Here is a 21826-nt window from a genome sequence, read left to right on the forward strand (position 1 = left end):
TTCCAGGGATGAGCTTCGTGTTAGACTCGAACATCATCTGTTTGCCCGTTCGGTGAATTCCGAACGTTATGGGCGTTCGAGCCGAGTTTGATTGGCACGTCACAGCAAATAATTCACTGGGGTATCACAGTGCATTGCTGGCTCTTGATTGGCCAAGCATGCACTATGACCTGCATGCTTTGGCCAATTACAGAGCAGAAAAAACAGAGAGCCATGATTGGCCAAAGCCACCCTGTCTCAGGGGGTTTAGTACGCTCTCCACACTATATAAGGCCGCCAGCCATGGCGGCCTTGTGTAGTGTGTTGTGGTGGTGGAGAGAGATAGACAGAGAGACTGTGTCATTTGATTTAAGTTAGGTAGAATAGGCAGGCGAGTCAGTTAGCTTCAGTTACAGTGTGTAGAGGATATATATGCATCCCAGGTGTTTTGTATATATATATTTATACACTGTATTCAGTTTAGCTAGATCCGTTCCTGTTATTCTCTTCCTAATATACTAACAGGCAGGGAGCTGCACTGTTTTCACTTACTGTACTGTGTCCTTTGCACAGTGTGCACCTAAAGCTTTACCTGAATACAATTGCCGGCGTTCTCATACAAATACAGGCAGGGAGTTGCACTATTTTGTTTTAGTGTCCTTTGCACAGTGTGCACCTAAAGCTTTACCTGAAGACAATTGCTGGTGTTCTCATACTAATAATACTACAAGCAGGCAGTTGATTCTGCTAGCTGCAGTATAATTATATATATATATATATTTTTATATATATATATATATATATGTCCCAGCTTTGTACAGCTACATCTCCTTGCAGGCCATTAGTATGTCTGGAAGGCCAACAAGGAGAGGCAGACAGTCACAAGCCAATAAAAAAGAAGGCAAGCAGGCTTTGTGTCTAGAGGCAACAGTACTGGTCGTGGACACGGTGCATCCTCATCAGCACGTGGCTGTGGGACACGCTCATCCTTTTCTTGGCAGTTGGCCGTGTTGAGCCACAACATGCCGAAGACTTGGTAGAGTGGATGACCAAGCCGTCCTCATCATCCTCATCCTCTCTCACTCAGGCTTAGGGTCATTTGGCAAAGCAGCACCAAAGAACAAAGTGGACTTCTCTTTGCTCCTCATCAGCTGGGATCTCCAATCCCACTACACCTTCAGTCCTCTCTGAAACCTGCACTGAGATGAATGAAGGTGTAGAATTAGGTGTTTAACAGCCAAGTACTTGCGAGCAATCTGCTATCGGTACACCGAGGTCAGATTGTACAGGGCAAATTTCCCTGCCCCAGCTGCTGCACCGTCGAAAGAAGTTCATTCCCAGCCATCCACATGCCCAGCGGTTGAATGCTAGCTTGGCTAAATTGCTAGCACTTCAACTGCTGCCTTTTCAGTTGGTAGACTCGGCCCCCTTCCATTAGTTTGTACAATGTGCGGTTCCTCGGTGGGAGGTTCCCAAATGCCATTTTTTCTCACGGAAGGCGATTCCGGCTCTCTACCGGCATGTGGAAGGCAATGTCCTTGCCTCGCTGGACAGGGCGGTCAGCGGTAAGGTGCATATTACCGCTGACTCATGGTCCAGCAGGCATGGACAGGGACGTTACCCGTCTTTCACGGCCCATTGGGTCACTCTTCTGGCAGCTGGGAAGGATGCAGGACAAGGTGCAGTAGTGTTGGAGGTTGTTCCGCCACCACGCCTCCAAAATGCTACTATTGGTTGTGACACACCTCTCTCCTCCACCCCCTCCTCTTCTTCTTCCTCCATGGCCTCTTCCAGTGCTCTGTCCTTGATTAAAAAAACTAACCAAAAAATTTAAAACAAAAAAAAACAAAAAAAAAAGATTGGGGAGATGTGACGAATTAAAATATTATATTCATGAAATGAGGAAAAAGAATAAAGAAATAAGTTTTGGAGAAATGAGAGTGAATATGAGCACCAAAACAACTTAATTCTTGTAGTATCATAAATAAAAAGAGAATGCGCTGCATTAAAGAATTTTTAACATTGCAGTGTGACAAATGTGCTATATCGATTACGAACGGTAGTTTTACCTGACCGAGCGCTTCTGTCTCAGATTTTATGAGCATGCGTGGCACTTTGTCCGTCGGACTAGGCTACACATGATCGGAACTGATGCACATCGGATCATGTTGTCCGAACTTTTTTAGCCAGCTCTCAAACTTTGTCGAATGAAGGAACCGAAAAAACTCTGGATAGCTGCACTCCGGATCAGGTAAAATAAGTTGTGCCTTTATTATTTCCACCAAAAAACCTTCACATCATACGAGTTACAGCAGCAAAGGGAATGTAGAACAGGGAATGCTGACGCGTTTCACGCTAAAATTAGCGCTAGCGTGAAATCCCTTTGCTGCTGTAACTCATATGATGTGAAGGTTTTTTGGTGGAAATAATAAAGGCACAACTTATTTTACCTGATCCGGAGTGCGGCTATCCGGAGTTTTTTCGGTTCCTTCATTTGGCTAGTGCAATCAGCCTGCACCTGGGACCCCTATCTGTTTGGAGTGGCCAGTTTCTTGGTGGATCAGCCTGGAGCGGTGGATTTTTCTTTTTTATTGTCGTTTTTATGGATTCTTCTACACATCTCAAACTTTGTCGGTCAGATATTCCGACGGAAACAGTCTGATGGAGCCCACACACGGTCGGATTATCCGACAAACATGGTCCGATCGGACATTTTCCGTTGGAATATCCGACCGTGTGTACAAGGGCTTACATTCATGAAGATTCCTGAACATTGCTTTGGAACTCGGAGGTCAGAAGAAGTAATTCCTCTTTAAGAGTATCCATCTTGAAAGCCACGGCAGCCATTCTAAAAACTCTGGTAACCAGCAATTCAGACCAGTAGCCATTTTGGAATGGGTAATTATGTCGTGTTGATTTTATCTCATATTCATTTGTGTTCTCTTAAATATTGATGTATTGAGTATTTTACAATTGATAATTTTTCTCCCAAATCAATAACCGCCTTGTAGATTTTTCTATAAAGATTCAATTTTCAATATATATTTTTTATTTTGAATAGTTTCCATTTTATGACATAACAAACGTCCAATTTTATTTCACGCTGTTAACCACTTACTTACCTGCAGCATAGTAACGGTTGAATTTGTGAAATACAGACGTTCTGTCTAATTATCATTTTACAAGGTTATGGATTCTACAGAGAAGTTTATCACTGTTGAATCACATCAAAGGTACTACACTCCAATTTAAAGGATGTTTCAAATTGATATTCAAGATTTTATGTAACACAATCGGTATTTAATATTTTATGTAACGTTTGTTTATGTCAACCAATATATATAACTATTTTTGTATGATTACATGTCTGGTGAATAAATGTCATATTTTTAGACTGTGGTGATAATAGATTGAATTTGTATATTAAAAATATCATTGTTAAAAATTACTGAGTTATAAATACTGTGCAGGAAAACTTTCCTTAATAAGCACAACAGCTGGAACGGGCCCTGCTGTGAACTAATAGATCAAAAATCTTAGTTACATGCCCCTGTTAAACAGGGACAGTAGAAAATGGGGCCTTAGGCAGTGGTGGTGGTACTATAAACCAAAAATATTGTTGGTCAGTTAGCATCATCAAGATTGAGGAGGAATAGGATAGTCACTCAGCATAGGCAGTCTACAAGGGATCCCACATCCATAGAAAAATGAATCAGTTACATCAGCATCCGGTGCTTGATACTGTAGCTGCTGGTCCAGGACTGATTCATTTGTAACGGAGTCGGTGGACAGGCGCGGTCTACGATCCGTTACAAACCCTGCAGCAGCACTGAAGGTGCGTTCAGAAAGAACGCTGGATGCAGGGCAGGCCAGTAGCTCAATTGCATTTTGAGTAAGTTCTGGCCAGTGGTCCATCCTCAAGACCCAGTAACCCAGTGGATGGTCTGTTGGAAAGCTCTCCAAGTCTGCTCTTGCCCCTAGATATTCCTGCACCATGTAATGCAGACACTGGTGATGGTTGCTTGAACCGATCAGACCTTGGCGCCGAGGACTGAAAAATGTTCTAAAGGCATCGGTCAGCCATCCACCTTCTCCACCACTCTTCCTCTGACTGAACGAAGCCTCATTGCACAAACCTTTCTTCAAGGCATCCTGAAGATGTTGTTTCATCCTCTGCTCCCTCATCAAGGGCAGGATGAGTTCTGCAACCTTACCCTTGTAACGTGGAACAAGAAGGGTTGTCAGCCAGTAATGATCCCTCTCCTTGATACCACGAATCCTGGGTTCCTTTCGCAGGCTTTGCAAAATCAGGATGCCATGCAGCGTAAGTTTGCAGAGGCATTTGATTCTGAGTGCTCTGGGTCACTAAGGGTCACATGATCAGGAACAACTTCCTCCCAGCCACATACTCCTTGGGTTTCTTGGGGACTGAAAACCATCCCTTGAAGACTGCTGCTGAGTGTTATCCTCCACGTCCATGCTGACACAATCCTCCTCTTCTTCCTTTATGTTTGGTGGGCCCACAGGAAAAGGTGGCCTTGAGAGGCAAGGAAGTCCTCCTCTTCCTACCGCTGTTCTGCCTCAAGTGCCCTGTCCATTTTTCCATGAAGCGTGTGCTACAACTGGAAGACAAGAGGAACAGTATCACTGAGGTATGCATTGTCGCTGCTCACTATCCTCGTGTAGGAAATGTAGGGAATGAAGGACATTCCCGCTGAAGGGAATGCCTCTTTCCTGGATTGGGATTTCTCTTTGCGGGACGAGCGTGTCTCCTTGATGGCAGGGCTGTCTTTTTGCTGTAAGGGATGTTTCTTTGCTTTGATTTGGATGTTTCTTTGTGGGATGGGGATGTCTCTTTCATGACAGGGCTGTCTTTTTACTGTAGGGGATGTCTCTTTGCTGGATTGGGATGTCTCTTTGCGGGATGGGGATGTCTCTTTGCTGTAGTGGAATGAAATGGCCATGTAAAGGAAGGAGAGGTGAAATGTAATGGTGACAGGATTCAGGTTTTTTTGGCAAAAATATAATTGCTTACTGTTAAATCTTGAAAGCACTGATGACTTGGAATACACTCTTCATTTTCATACACCAAGTTGTAGGAGTGGCAAAATAAAAGTGGGTGCACTGAAGGTCTTGGTGAGATGGCTACTAGGCCCTGGAGAATGTTAGTGGTCAGGTCCGGGGTGCCCCAGTCTAAAGCTGTGTAAGGGGCCCCAAAATTTCTGATGGCTGCCCTGCACACAATACAGGTAGAAGCTAGATGCTGGTATATTGTTAGGAAATCAATTACCTTTAAAGTCTGGAAGATGAGCGAATGAGTTCCCCAGACAAATAACAGCATCGAATCCCCTTCCCGGAGGAGTGACATCCCGATCCAATGTCAGCCAATTCCCCTCCTCAATCACTGAAACATACAGAAATGATGAGGACAGAGGACACAGGACATGGACATAGGACACAGACAGAGAACAAAGACATGGACACAGACAGAGGACACTGGGACACGGACAGAGGACACTGGGACACGGACAGAGGACATGGACACAGGACACGGACACAGACAAAGGACACAGGACGTGGACAGAGGACACAGGATGCGGACAGAGGACATGGACACAGGACACGGACAGAGGACATGGACACAGGACACGGACACAGACAAAGGACACAGGATGTGGACAGAGGACACAGGGTGCGGACAGAGGACATGGACACAGGACAAGCCATACCCCATCGATCGAATGCCGGCTCTTTCCTCCGGTTCCAGCGTGTCTTTAGGGCGTATTTCAGCATCTTATCGCTGGCGTCAACACTGACCACTGAGAAGCCTTCCTCCACCAACATCTCCGAATCCACACTGAGGAGCGGGAAAAGACCATTAGTCAGAACTTCCATGGATGATCTAATCTGACCAGAAAAGAGCCCCCCAAACAATGTATGAAGAAAGATACAATGTTATCAAAATCTGTCTCATGATGTGTCTTATGATCTGTCTCATTATCTGTCTCATTAAAATTATCTGTCATTGCCCCGGATTTGCATTTCCTTTGTTTTCACAGAAATTGATAAATGCCCCCCAGACTGAGATAAAGTGCTATGAGGTTTGAGGATGATTTTCTCCACAGTGATTGCTGCTAAGTAGGTGAGTGCAGAATTCTGTATCTTGTGATGTGGAGACTGAGGCTTTTCCTTCCTCCAGAGCTGATAATAGATTTGAACTCCCATCTTCTGTTTCTCTCACACCTTCGTCAGCCAGAAATAATGAGATTCAGTGGAGTTCCCCTTTAATAACATCTCAGATGCCTCTAGATCAGCTTTTCCCACATTTCCTGGACACACTCAGGCAGATGTGTTCCTCTGCTTCCCTCCCTTGGCTCAGGCAGATCCGTTCCTCTGCTTCCCCCATTGGCTCAGGCAGATCCGTTCCTCTGCTTCCCCCATTGGCTCAGGCAGATCCGTTCCTCTGCTTCCCCCATTGGCTCAGGCAGATCCGTTCCTCTGCTTCCCCCATTGGCTCAGGCAGATCCGTTCCTCTGCTTCCCTCCCTTGGCTCAGGCGGATCCGTTCCTCTGATTCCCTCCCTTGGCTAGAAACAACATGATCCCTCAACTTATTCTTTATTACTAGAACCAACATTATCCTCCAACTTGTCCTTCATTACTAGAACTAACACGATCCCCCAACTTGTCCTTCATTACTAGAACTAACACGATCCCCCAACTTGTCCTTCATTACTAGAACCAACACGATCCCCCAACTTGTCCTTCATTACTAGAACCAACATGATCCCCCAACTTGTCCTTCATTACTAGAACTAACACGATCCCCCAACTTGTCCTTCATTACTAGAACTAACACGATCCCCCAACTTGTCCTTCATTACTAGAACCAACACGATCCCCCAACTTGTCCTTCATTACTAGAACCAACACGATCCCCTAACTTGTCCTTTATTACTAGAACTAACATGATCCCCTAACTTGTCCTTTATTACTAGAACCAACACGATCCCCCAACTTATCCTTCATTACTGAAACCAACATGATCCCCCAACTTGTCCTTCATTACTAAAACCAACATGATCCCCCAACTTATCCTTCATTACTGAAACCAACATGATCCCCCAACTTATCCTTCATTAGTAGAACCAACATGATCCCCCAACTTTTCCTTCATTACTAAAACCAACATGATCCCCCAACTTATCCTTCATTACTAAAACCAACATGATCCCCCAACTTATCCTTCATTACTAAAACCAACATGATCCCCCAACTTGTCCTTCATTACTAAAACCAACATGATCCCCCAACTTGTCCTTCATTACTAGAACCAACATGATCCCCCAACTTGTCCTTCATTACTAGAACCAACATGATCCCCCAACTTATCCTTCATTACTAGAACCAACATGATCCCCCAACTTGTCCTTCATTACTAAAACCAACATGATCCCCCAACTTATCCTTCATTACTAAAACCAACATGATCCCCCAACTTGTCCTTCATTACTAGAACCAACATGATCCCCCAACTTATCCTTCATTACTAAAACCAACATGATCCCCCAACTTGTCCTTCATTACTGAAACCAACATGATCCCCCAACTTGTCCTTCATTACTAAAACCAACATGATCCCCAACTTGTCCTTCATTACTAAAACCAACATGATCCCCCAACTTATCCTTCATTACTAAAACCAACATGATCCCCCAACTTGTCCTTCATTACTGAAACCAACATGATCCCCCAACTTGTCCTTCATTACTAAAACCAACATGATCCCCCAACTTGTCCTTCATTACTAAAACCAACATGATCCCCCAACTTGTCCTTCATTACTAAAACCAACATGATCCCCCAACTTATCCTTCATTACTGAAACCAACATGATCCCCCAACTTGTCCTTCATTACTAAAACCAACATGATCCCCCAACTTGTCCTTCATTACTAAAACCAACATGATCCTCCAACTTGTCCTTCATTACTAAAACCAACATGATCCCCCAACTTGTCCTTCATTACTAGAACCAACATGATCCCCCAACTTGTCCTTCATTACTAAAACCAACATGATCCCCCAACTTATCCTTCATTACTGAAACCAACATGATCCCCCAACTTGTCCTTCATTACTAAAACCAACATGATCCCCCAACTTGTCCTTCATTACTAAAACCAACATGATCCCCCAACTTATCCTTCATTACTAGAACCAACATGATCCCCCAACTTGTCCTTCATTACTAAAACCAACATGATCCCCCAACTTATCCTTCATTACTAAAACCAACATGATCCCCCAACTTGTCCTTCATTACTAAAACCAACATGATCCCCCAACTTGTCCTTCATTACTAAAACCAACATGATCCCCCAACTTATCCTTCATTACTAGAACCAACATGATCCCCCAACTTGTCCTTCATTACTGAAACCAACATGATCCCCCAACTTATCCTTCATTACTAAAACCAACATGATCCCCCAACTTATCCTTCATTACTGAAACCAACATGATCCCCCAACTTATCCTTCATTACTAAAACCAACATGATCCCCCAACTTATCCTTCATTACTGAAACCAACATGATCCCCCAACTTATCCTTCATTACTAAAACCAACATGATCCGCCAACTTATCCTTCATTACTAAAACCAACATGATCCCCCAACTTGTCCTTCATTACTAAAACCAACATGATCCCCCAACTTATCCTTCATTACTAGAACCAACATGATCCCCCAACTTATCCTTCATTACTAAAACCAACATGATCCCCCAACTTATCCTTCATTACTAAAACCAACATGATCCCCCAACTTGTCCTTCATTACTAAAACCAACATGATCCCCCAACTTATCCTTCATTACTAGAACCAACATGATCCCCCAACTTATCCTTCATTACTAGAACCAACATGATCCCCCAACTTGTCCTTCATTACTAAAACCAACATGATCCCCCAACTTGTCCTTCATTACTAGAACCAACATGATCCCCCAACTTGTCCTTCATTACTAGAACCAACATGATCCCCCAACTTGTCCTTCATTACTAGAACCAACATGATCCCCCAACTTGTCCTTCATTACTAAAACCAACATGATCCCCCAACTTGTCCTTCATTACTAGAACCAACATGATCCCCCAACTTGTCCTTCATTACTAAAACCAACATGATCCCCCAACTTATCCTTCATTACTAGAACCAACATGATCCCCCAACTTATCCTTCATTACTGAAACCAACATGATCCCCAACTTGTCCTTCATTACTGATACCAACATGATCCCCCAACTTATCCTTCATTACTGAAACCAACATGATCCCCCAACTTGTCCTTCATTACTAGAACCAACATGATCCCCCAACTTGTCCTTCATTACTAAAACCAACATGATCCCCCAACTTGTCCTTCATTACTAAAACCAACATGATCCCCCAACTTGTCCTTCATTACTAAAACCAACATGATCCCCAACTTATCCTTCATTACTAAAACCAACATGATCCCCCAACTTATCCTTCATTACTAAAACCAACATGATCCCCAACTTATCCTTCATTACTAAAACCAACATGATCCCCCAACTTATCCTTCATTACTAGAACCAACATGATCCCCCAACTTGTCCTTCATTACTAGAACCAACATGATCCCCCAACTTGTCCTTCATTACTAAAACCAACATGATCCCCCAACTTGTCCTTCATTACTAGAACCAACATGATCCCCCAACTTGTCCTTCATTACTAAAACCAACATGATCCCCCAACTTATCCTTCATTACTAGAACCAACATGATCCCCCAACTTATCCTTCATTACTGAAACCAACATGATCCCCCAACTTGTCCTTCATTACTAGAACCAACATGATCCCCCAACTTGTCCTTCATTACTAAAACCAACATGATCCCCCAACTTGTCCTTCATTACTAAAACCAACATGATCCCCCAACTTATCCTTCATTACTAGAACCAACATGATCCCCCAACTTATCCTTCATTACTGAAACCAACATGATCCCCCAACTTGTCCTTCATTACTAGAACCAACATGATCCCCCAACTTGTCCTTCATTACTAAAACCAACATGATCCCCCAACTTGTCCTTCATTACTGATACCAACATGATCCCCCAACTTATCCTTCATTACTGAAACCAACATGATCCCCCAACTTGTCCTTCATTACTAGAACCAACATGATCCCCCAACTTGTCCTTCATTACTAAAACCAACATGATCCCCCAACTTGTCCTTCATTACTAAAACCAACATGATCCCCCAACTTGTCCTTCATTACTAAAACCAACATGATCCCCAACTTATCCTTCATTACTAAAACCAACATGATCCCCCAACTTATCCTTCATTACTAAAACCAACATGATCCCCAACTTATCCTTCATTACTAAAACCAACATGATCCCCCAACTTATCCTTCATTACTAGAACCAACATGATCCCCCAACTTGTCCTTCATTACTAGAACCAACATGATCCCCCAACTTGTCCTTCATTACTAAAACCAACATGATCCCCCAACTTGTCCTTCATTACTAGAACCAACATGATCCCCCAACTTGTCCTTCATTACTAAAACCAACATGATCCCCCAACTTATCCTTCATTACTAGAACCAACATGATCCCCCAACTTATCCTTCATTACTGATACCAACATGATCCCCCAACTTATCCTTCATTACTGAAACCAACATGATCCCCCAACTTGTCCTTCATTACTAGAACCAACATGATCCCCCAACTTGTCCTTCATTACTAAAACCAACATGATCCCCCAACTTGTCCTTCATTACTAAAACCAACATGATCCCCCAACTTGTCCTTCATTACTAAAACCAACATGATCCCCAACTTATCCTTCATTACTAAAACCAACATGATCCCCCAACTTATCCTTCATTACTAAAACCAACATGATCCCCCAACTTATCCTTCATTACTAAAACCAACATGATCCCCCAACTTATCCTTCATTACTAGAACCAACATGATCCCCCAACTTATCCTTCATTACTAAAACCAACATGATCCCCCAACTTATCCTTCATTACTAAAACCAACATGATCCCCCAACTTGTTATTGTTAGTGTCTGAGAAGGCTGAACATGAGTACAGTAGGTGCCGCTGATATTGTGTTTCCCGGCGACAGGCTCCTCTAATCAGCGCGATACCGTTGCGCTGGCTGCAATAGGAAAATGTCATTTTCCTATAGCAGCCAGAGCGAGGCGATAATGCCGCCTCACTCATGAAGCCTGCATGCCTTCTCGGGGGCATACCAGGTCCTTAGGTCCGGTAGGGATTTTAAGGGGAATCCCCTTCGCCGGAAAAACTGCGTGCCCCCCCCCCCCCCCCAAAATCCATACCAGACCCCTATCCGAGCACGCAGCCCAGCCGGCCAGGAAAGGTGGTGGGGACGAGCGAGGGCCCCCCCTCTCCTGAGCCGTAGAAGCGGCGAGATATATCGGCGGCACCTACTGTAATAGACATGTGCATTTGTTTCCGTCTGAATTTCGGGTATTTTCGTTATCGATAACGAATGTGCATAATCCGAAAACCGAAAGATCCGACATAAACGAACACTTTATTTTCGTTGCAACAACAGTTTGATATAGATAGGAGATTTGACATGACGCTGACAATAGCGATCTGCGTCCATCAAACCTGTGGTCGAATGTGCCTAACCTTAGCTCTATTAGTCGACTTAGAGAGCAAAGATTCGACATGAAGCAGTCGCCGTGAGTGGATAGTTATGGTGAAATGCTCCGCCCATAGGCTATAGAAGAATTCTAATGTTGGTTGACTAGTAATAATAATGAATAAATACAATTATTACTGGTGTCATACAACATTAGAATTCTACCATAGCTTGTAGGCGGAACATTCCACCAGAAATCTAGGATTGCGTCGTACAGTTCAGCTGCTCCGTCGGATCTTCTTAGAACATTCGACAGACACCATCAGCCTTCCATGACAGATTCCACCTTCATTATTTCCGATTTTCAGAAAAATGCATTTTTTAACTAAACAAAATAAATATAAACAAATTTTGGGAGTAACTAAAGTGGTTCTGCACCTAAAAAAAAAATATTAAAAGCCAGCAGCTACTAATATTGCAGCTGCTGACTTTTAATAAAATCACACTTACCTGTCCCGGGGTCCGGCGATGTCGGCGGCAGATGACGAGCGATCGCTCGTCTCGCTGCCGCCCCCGCCGCCATCCTCTGTCAGGGAATCGGGAAGTGAAGCATGACGGCTTCACTGCCCGGTTCCCTACTGCGCATGCGCGAGTCGCGCTGCGCGTCTCTTATGGTCCCCCGCTGTGTCTCTGGGAACTGTGTGTTTCCCAGAACACAACGGGGGGGGGGGGGGGGGCGGGGGGCATCTGCGGGGGTCTGCGGCGGTCTGGCCGGAAGTGTGTGCAGTTACCTGGATTATTGTGGCACCGGAGGGGGGGAGGGATCAGAATAGCGGAACTTCCCCTTTAGGGTGAAGAACCGCTTAAATAAATTTATTTTTCGGTGAAAACAAAATCCCAAAACAAAATATCTCAGTGTGCACATGTCTAAGGCCGCGTACACACGCACGGACTGTTCTCCCAACCTTGTCCGCTGAACAGTGTTTGGGCGGACAGTCCGCTCGTGTGTGGGGCTTCAGCGGACAGTTTCAGCGGACAGTTGGCCGAACAAGGTCTTACGGAAATTCCGAAAAACTGTCCGCTGAAACAAGGTTTCAGCGGACTGTTCGCTCGTGTGTAGGCTTGTTCGGCCAACTAAGTCTCGCGCATGCTCAGAAAGGATTTCCACGTCGGAAGGTTGCATTGCAGTGTATAGGACGTCGTATTTTTCGTCCCGTCGTACGTGCCGTTCACGTCATCGCGCACGGTTTCAGCAAACTGTTCGTCCGTCGTGTGTGGCCATGTCCGTCCATGCTAAGTTTGAGCGGACTGTTCGCTCAAACTGTTGGACGGACAAAGTTGGGCCAACAGTCCGCGCGTGTGTACGCGGCCTAATAAGTGTTTAAATGGTTTGCTACATCCCTCAACATATATGTTGTGCCAAGTTTTCATTTTAGTGATCCCATTGTATTTTTTCCTTCTATCACTAATGTATCAAAAAAAGGCTTTATCTCCTTTAATAGATTCAGCAATTTCCTCCTCTTTCTGTACTTTGGCAGCACTGATAATGTGTTTGGCCTCCTTTTGTCTATTTTTATACTCCTCTCTGTCAGCTACATCTCCTGTTTCCTTGAATCTTCTATATGCGTTTTTTACTTTACTATCCTACTTACCTCTCTAATGAACCATATTGTTTTTTCTTCTGTTTACTTATACTAACTTACCTGACATATAATCTAGTTGCCTCCAGGATGGTAGACTTTAACCAATTACAGACCGGAAGATTTTCCCCCTTAATGACCAGGTAATTTTTTGCGATTCGGCACTACGTCGCTTTAACCACTTCCCGACCAGCGCACGACGATGTACGTCGACAGCATGGCACGGGCAGGCATATTGGCGTACAGGTACGTCCAATATTCAATGCCGCCCTGCCATCGGGAGCGCGCTGCCGGCGGCGCGCTCCCACGCTGGTCAGGACCCCCGTGAGTCCGGTCGCGGGACCCGCGGACTCGATCGCCGCGGGCATCCCCGCGATCGTCTCACGGGACGGCTGAATGGAGGAAATGCCGTGTAAACAACATTTCTCCATTCTGCCTAGCAACTAGTGACGCTGATCTCTGCTCCATGTGATTGGAGCAGAGATCAGTGTTCACTAAATGAAAGCCCAACCCCCCCCACAGTTAGTAACACACCCCTAGGAACACTTAACCCCTACACTGCCACCCACTGGTTAACCCCTTCACTGCCAGTGTCATTTACACAGGAATCACTGCATTTATATAGCACTGATTACTGTATAAATGACAATGGTCCCAAAAATGTCCGATGGGTCCCCCACAATGTCACAGTCACAATAAAAATCGCTGATCGCCGCCATTACTAGTAAAAAAAAAAAATAATAAAAAATATTAATAAAAATGCTATAAAACTATCCCTATTTTGTAAACGCTATAACTTTTGCGCAAACCAATCAATAATCGCTTATTGCGATTTTTTTTTACCAAAAATATGTAGAAGAATACGTATCGGCCTAAACTGAGGGAAAAAAATGTTTTTTTATATATTTTTGGGGGGATATTTATTATAACAAAAAGTAAAAAACGCATTATTTTTTACTTTTTGTTATAATAAATATCCCCCAAAAATATATAAAAAAACATTTTTTCGCTCTATTTTTGTTTATAGGGCAAAAAATAAAAACCGCAGGGGTGATCAAATACCACCAAAAGAAAGCTCTATTTGTGGGGAAAAAAGGACGTCAATTTTGTTTGTGAGCCACGTCGCACGACCGCGCAATTGTCAGTTAAAGCGACGCAGTGCCGAATCGCAAAAAGTGGTCTGGTCTTTGACCAGCAAAATGGTCCGGTCTGCAAGTGGTTAACTAACTATTTTGCACGGCCATGAGACATTGTACCCAAACAAAATTGACGACCTTTTTTCCCCGCAAATACAGCTTGCTTTTGGTGATCACCTCTGCAGTTTTTACACAAAAAAACAAAAAAAGAGTGACAATTGTAAAAAAACAACACAATATCTTTTACTTTTTGCTATAATAAATATCCCCAAAAAAATAAAAATAAAACAAATTTCTTAAAGTGGGGCTCCACCCTAAAGTGGAACTTCCACTCATCGGAACCCTCCCCCCCAGCGCCACAATTGCCACCTTTCAGGGGGGAGGGGGTGCAGATACCTGTACAGTACAGGTATTTGCACCCACTTCCGGCATAAATATCCGCAGAATCTGCAGATATTTACGCCACTTCCTGCGGGTCCCCCGCTGTCCACTGGGAAACACACGGATCCCAGGGACAGCGGGGACCATCCTTATTGCGCAGCGCGATTCGTAGTAGGGAACCGGGAAGTGAAGCCGCAAGGCTCCACTTCCTGATTCCCATACCCAAGATGGCGGCGGCAGCACCCGAGAGACGATCGAGAGATCGGCTTCGGGTGCCGACATCGCGGGCACGCTGGGCGGGTAAGTGTCCTTATTTTAAAAGTCAGCAGCTGCAGTATTTGTAGCCACTGACTTTAAAAAAAAAAAAAAAAAAACGGCCGAACTCCCGCTTTAATCAGTTTAGGCCAATATGTATTCTTCCACAAAAAACAAAAATCACAATATTGATTGGCTTACGCAAAAGTTATAATGTCTACAAAATAGGGGATATATTTATGGAATTTTTATTATTTTTTTTTTGTTTCATTAGTAATGACGGTGATTTGCAATTTTTAGCGGGACTGCAACATTGCGACGAACAGATCAGACACCTTTGACACTTTTTTGGGACCATTGACATTTATACAGTGATCAGAGCTAAAAATGTGTTTCAATGTTTTTATTGATTATTATTGATAAAACAAATATTGCATGTTACATACACATAGTAAAACATAAATCTGAATATCATTGTAATTATGAAATACAGAATTCGAAAATAAAGCAACAATATGAATTGATATTTGGCATAAGATAGAAATGCATAGATCAATAAAAAAAAAAAAAAAAACACACTTGTAAATATCTATCATATAGATGAAATTACTCCAAGCTGGATAAAATTGATTTAAACAACACATGCGTTTATATGGAGTCATATTAGTCGCATACCTACATCTCATAAGAAATCAAAAAAAAGTGTAACAAACTAGAGTAACAATGAATCTGTGAATTCCATATTATCTCACGCACCCCTAATGGGATCAAACTGTGCGCGAAAATAATTTGAGTCCTAACATCAGACTATATATAAGGTAGTGGTCTGTATGGCTTTAATCTGAGCTACAACCAATATGGTTGTCTACCTTATAAGGGATTAGTAATCAGAGCTAAAAATAGCCACTGATTACTGTAAAAAATGTCACTGGCAGGGAAGAGGTTAACACTAGGGGGTGATCAAGGGATTAAGTGTGTTCCCTGGGAGGTGTTTCTAACTGTATGTGGCTAGGCTGACTGGAGGAGGAGAAAGATCACTAATCACTAGGAACAGCAGATCTCTCTCTTTTATTCCAGAATGGGAATCTGCACCGTTCTGGCTCTCATTCCCGCGCTCACGTGTGGCCGGCGGACATTGCGACATTGCCTGTATGTTTTCTAATGTGGGTCTACCATCCAAAATGTGGTCACCGATATCTAACTGTGGTTAGGTAAGCTGCAATGGCCTGGTGGGCTCCATCCCCTTCCTTTTTCTAGGTTGTAAGAAATGAGGTGGGGAAAAGAGAAAAGAGGTATAGATATTGCTCCAGAGCACTGGGAGCAGGAGAGCAGAGGTAGTAGGAAAGCGTGGGAAGCAAGGTTGACGACTCAGGTCTGAGTCTACAGGTCTTTCCAGGATGCGTAATCGATACAATCTATTATATATCTATAATATATCAACATTGGTTCAATGGAGAGGGAGCTATGTAGTCATGGTCTGGTGGGCTTCTCTAAGTGCTTGACCCTCTTTCGAGTATCTGAATACATTCCACAGTTGCCATGTTTTTGGAGCATATCACCTCTCTATTTTGACTTGTAAGTATTAGGGATGAGCTTGGTGTTCGAGTCGAATGCATGTTCGACTTGAACACCGGCTGTTCGGCGCCATCGCAGTGCATTGCTGGCTCATGATTGGCCAAGCATGCACTGTGACCTCGCATGCTTGGCCAATCACAGCGCCGGCAGCGAGGAGAGCCATGATTGGCCAATTATAGCTCAGGCTGTTTAGTACATGCCCCATACCATATAAGGCCGCCAGCGCGGCGGCCTTGTGTAGTGTTCCGGCGCCTGCAGGAGTTAATGGGTGTTGTGTGCCTTCAGCGCAGTATACACCTGTATCTACCTATATTGCTGTTCTCTAATTGAGCCATCTGCAGGAGTTAGTGGGTGTTGTGTGCTTCCAGCACAGTATACACCTGTAGCCCCTCCAGACAGTGTTCCTGCTGTCCCACCCATCACACAGGAGGAGGAGGATGATTGTGCCAGCATGGAGGTGGAGCCTGGCACTTAGCATCAGCAGCAGTCTTGTAGGGATGATTTACAGTCCCAAGAAACCCGTGGACTTGTACGTGGCTGGGAGGAGGTAGCTGCGGATCATGTTGTCTTTAGTGACTGTAAGGGATCTTCCCGGGGTAGGGTGTGTTTGGACACAGTTCACAGCAGACTTGGAATTTATAAAGCAGATCTTGGCGTTTATTCGTGGTACAAACAGTCCAGCAAACAAAATATACAGCAACACCGTGCTTTCTAAGTACAACAAAAATAAAAGTCCTAGCCCGGCTGGGCGCTTACTAACAGGTTCTGCTCACCTATCTGACACTTACAAACACAGCGTCTTTCACCTGGATATCGCAGGGTGAGTTTTAGCTCCAGCAGTGGCTGTGCTTGCAGCTTCCTTCAACACACAGATTGTTCGTTCCCTGGCTGAGAGCAATCACCTGCAGACCCTGCAGTGCCTTTAGCTTCCCAGGCTAATTAGGTTTAAAGCTCACCTGATCCCAAACCCAGAACTGGATCGGGGGATGTGGAATGACAGGTCCCTCTACCAAACCTACCTGCCATTCCATATAAACCCAGGCCCGGCAAAATTAAATAACAACTCAGCAGCATATCGCTGCTGAGAAACTGATCCATCCTGGATTTACCATCTCACACTGTGTAGCAACCTAGGTGAGATGTACACCCCCTCGATCACTTCTCCAGTGACATGTCTACATATCCCCCCCCTCTTTTTCAGACCGGAGGGCTGAGCCTTTTGTCCCCACAGACAACTTACCCTTGACAATGCGTCAGCATTTGCCTGTAATTTCCCTGGCCTGTGTTCCACAGTGAAATTAAAGTTTTGTAAGGACAGAAACCATCTAGTCACTCTTGCATTTCTCTCCTTGTTTAACTTCATCCATGTTAGGGGGGCATGGTCTGTCACCAACTTGAATTTCCTGCCTAGCAAGTAATACTTTAAAGATTCTAGGGCCCACTTTACTGCCAAACATTCTCGCTCCACAATGGCATAATTTTCTCGGCCGGGGTTAGTTTTCTACTCAAGTACGTCACCGGATGCTCCTCACCATTCACTACTTGTGAGAGTACTGCACCTAAGCCTGTGTTAGAGGCATCTGTCTGGACCAGAAATTCTCATTTGAAATCGGGGGTAACTAAGACAGGTGGTTGGCACAAGGCAGACTTAAGGCTTTGGAAAGCCTTCTCGGCCTCTGGGGTCCACGTGACCATTGCTGTCTTTCCGCCCTTTGTCAAGTCAGTTAGTGGAGCAGCAACTGAGGCAAAGTTCGGCACAAATCTACGGTAATACCCCGTAATACCCAGGAAAGCTCTAACCTGTTTCCTTGTCAGGGGTCTAGGCCAATTCTGTATTGCCTCAATTTTATTTAGCTGTGGCCTAACCAATCCTCTTCCAACAATGTAGCCCAGATATTTGGCCTCTTCTAGGGCTAGAGCACACTTCTCGGCATTTATGGTCAACCCTGCATCACTTATGGCATCCAACACGGCCTGTACCTTACAGAGGTGACTTTCCCAATCAGGGCTAAAAATGACCACATCATCGAGGTAGGCGGCTGAGTAATCACGATGTGGTCGCAGAATCAAGTCCATCAACCTCTGGAAAGTTGCAGGCGCTCCATGTAACCCGAACGGCATCACTACATACTGGAATAGCCCATCAGGGGTGGAGAAAGCAGTTTTCTCTTTAGCCTCACCAGAAAGTGGAATCTGCCAGTAGCCCTTTGTGAGATCGAGGGTGGTTATGTACCTGGCGTTACCCAACTTCTCAATCAACTCATCTACCCTGGGCATAGGATACGCATCGAACTTGGAGATCTCATTCAACTTTCTGAAATCGTTACAGAACCTCCAAGTTCCATTGGGCTTTGGGATTAGCACAATTGGGCTGGACCATTCACTCTGTGACACCTCAATTACCCCCAGAGCAAGCATACGTTTTACCTCGGCAGATACGGCTTCCCTACGTGCCTCGGGTATCCTATAGGGCTTAAGGTTTACTCTGCTTCTAGGCTCAGTTTCAATGTGATGATGGATGAGGTGTGTACGCCCTGGGAGGTCAGAGAACTTGTTTTTGTTTTTCTGTAAAAATTCCTGAGCCTCCTGTTTCTGTGACACTGATAGAGTATCACCTACCTTGACTGGAGGGATTGGTTGTGACAAATTATTAACAGTATTTGTCGCCACCAAGGATTCCCTGTCTTTCCAGGGCTTGATCAAGTTTATGTGATAAACTTGGAAAGGCTTCCTTCTACCTGGTTGGTGCACCTTGTAGTTCACCTCACTGATCTTTTCAACAATTTCATAAGGACCTTGCCACTTCGCCAAGAATTTACTCTCAACAGTGGGGACTAGTATAAGGACCCTATCGCCTGGGTTGAATGTCCTGATTCTTGCGGACCGGTTGTAAATTCTACTTTGGGCCTCTTGAGCCCTCTGGAGGTGTTCCCTTACCAGGGGCATTACAGTGGCTATACGGTCCTGCATTTGTGCTACATGCTCAATAACACTCTTGTATGGGGTGGACTCATTCTCCCATGTCTCTTTTGCAATGTCTAGTAGACCCCTAGGGTGATGACCATAGACCAACTCGAATGGTGAGAACCCTGTGGACGCTTGGGGCACCTCCCTAATAGCAAACATGAGGTAGGGTAATAAATGATCCCAGTCACGCCCATCTTTTGCCACCACTTTCTTCAACATATGTTTCAAAGTTTTATTAAATCTCTCCACCAATCCGTCCGTCTGGGGGTGGTATACAGAGGTACGGATGTGTGAGATTTTAAATAGTCTGCATAATTCCTTCATTACTTTCGACATAAATGGCGTACCTTGGTCAGTTAGGATTTCTTTGGGGATCCCAGTCCTAGAGAACATATAAAACAACTCACGTGCAATTGTTTTAGATGCAGTGTTTCTTAAGGGTACAGCCTCAGGATAGCGGGTCGCATAATCCAGGACTACCAAAATATACTGGTGTCCTCTAGCTGACTTTACAATGGGACCCACTAAATCCATGGCAATACGCTCAAAAGGCACCTCTATAATAGGGAGCGAAACCAAAGGACTGCGAAAATGTGACACTGGGGCACTAACCTGACATGTGGGGCACGACTCACAGTATTTTTTAATGTCATCATATATGGCCGGCCAAAAAAACCTCTGGAGAACCCTCTCTCGCGTTTTGTCAGTCCCCAAGTGTCCCCCAAGAACATGGTTATGTGCCATGTCAAGCACCTGACGCCGGTACGGCTTAGGTACCAGAAGCTGTTCCACAATCTCATCCTTAACCTTATTAACTCTATAGAAAAGATCATTAGTCACCGAAAAATGTGGAAATCTTTTTTCAGCATCTGGTTCCTGAGGTACCCCGTTCATAACAGCAACCTGCTCTCTCGCATTTTTGAGAGTGGGGTCCTGTAATTGTGCAGTCCCAAAATTATCGCTAGACACCTCTAAGTCTAGTATATTTTGCTCAGTGGGAGGAGCCTCCTCCTCCCCAGCCAGGACCTGTAAAGGAAAACAATCATTTTCATCCTGCATACTTTTATCATTCACAGTGGACAAGGCAACCCCCTTAGAGGTATCCTCACTCCTTTTGGGGATTTTTCTTTTTTCCCAAAGAGCCCAGAATAATGGAAAATCGCGCCCCAATATTACATTATGCATGAGGTTTTTAACCACACCCACTTCATATTGTACTGTGCCTTGTTCAGTCCCGACTTTAGCCAGCACTATAGGGTACATTTTTGTATCACCATGTATGCACACAACACTCATATGCTTTTTAGACTCTAAGTCCCCAGTCACCAGGCTAGCATGCACCAAGGTTACGAGGCTTCCTGAGTCCATTAACGCTTTAACAGGAAAGTCATTGATTGTAATATCGCAGATTTGCGGTTCAGTCTCTAGTCCAGGAACTGCAGCACAAGATGGTTCCGCAAATAGCGACTGACGCCGGCTAGCGTCACATTCCATGGGTTCAGAGGTAAGAGGGCAATGGGCCGACACGTGTCCCGCCTCATGGCATCTCCAACACTGGATAGGGCCTGGTCTCTTTGGCAAGGAGTCCTTTTCAGAGCCCCTTAGCCACCCGGGACCATCACCAGTCTTTTGTCCCTGAGACACCACTTGAGCCCTTTTCCCCCCATCAGCACCCCTCCACACTCCCCCAATAGATGGAAGTCTCTTACCAGCTGACGGCACAGATCTGGCGCTCCGGGGAGGTGAAAATTCTGCAGGAACATCACGGAGGTAGTCCTCAGTCGCCTGGAACCTCTCCACAAGGTTGACAAGTTCGTTTGCGTTCCTAGGATCACCTTGTCCCACCCAGCGTTGCAGGTCAGTAGGAAGCGCTCGGAGGTAGCGATCCATCACGACCTTCTCTAGGATTTGTGCAGGAGTAGAAGTGTCTGGCTCCAACCACTTTCTTGCCAAATGGATTAGGTCATACATCTGGGACCTCGCTGATTTGTCCAGACTGTAGCTCCAGTTGCGTACCCTCCGGGCACGGACTGCAGTAGTAACTCCTAGTCGGGCAAGTATCTCCTCTTTTAGCCGAGTATAGTCCTTAACCTCTTGCTCACTGAGGTCATAGTAGGCCTTTTGAGGTTCACCTGTTAAATAGGGCGCAATTACCTCTGCCCACTCAGCGGCTGGTAACTTCTCTCGCTCAGCCACGCGCTCAAATAGTTAGATA

At 44.7% G+C, this 21826-nt stretch overlaps 1 protein-coding gene across 1 annotated transcript in view; it reads right to left on the minus strand.

The window, feature by feature from the left end:
- The window catches only part of LOC143973858 (glycine N-methyltransferase-like), a 128002-nt gene that overhangs the window by 29453 nt on the left and 76723 nt on the right, over positions 1–21826 (minus strand). Inside the window, 2 exon segments of the mRNA XM_077474729.1 lie at positions 5270–5383; positions 5709–5836. Of these exon segments, the coding sequence (XP_077330855.1) occupies positions 5270–5383; positions 5709–5836 (242 nt within the window).

The sequence above is a fragment of the Lithobates pipiens genome, unplaced genomic scaffold, assembly GCF_037356315.1.
Source record: "Lithobates pipiens isolate NorthernLeopardFrog02 unplaced genomic scaffold, aLitPip1_a1.2 Scaffold_124, whole genome shotgun sequence".
NCBI lineage: Eukaryota > Metazoa > Chordata > Amphibia > Anura > Ranidae > Lithobates > Lithobates pipiens.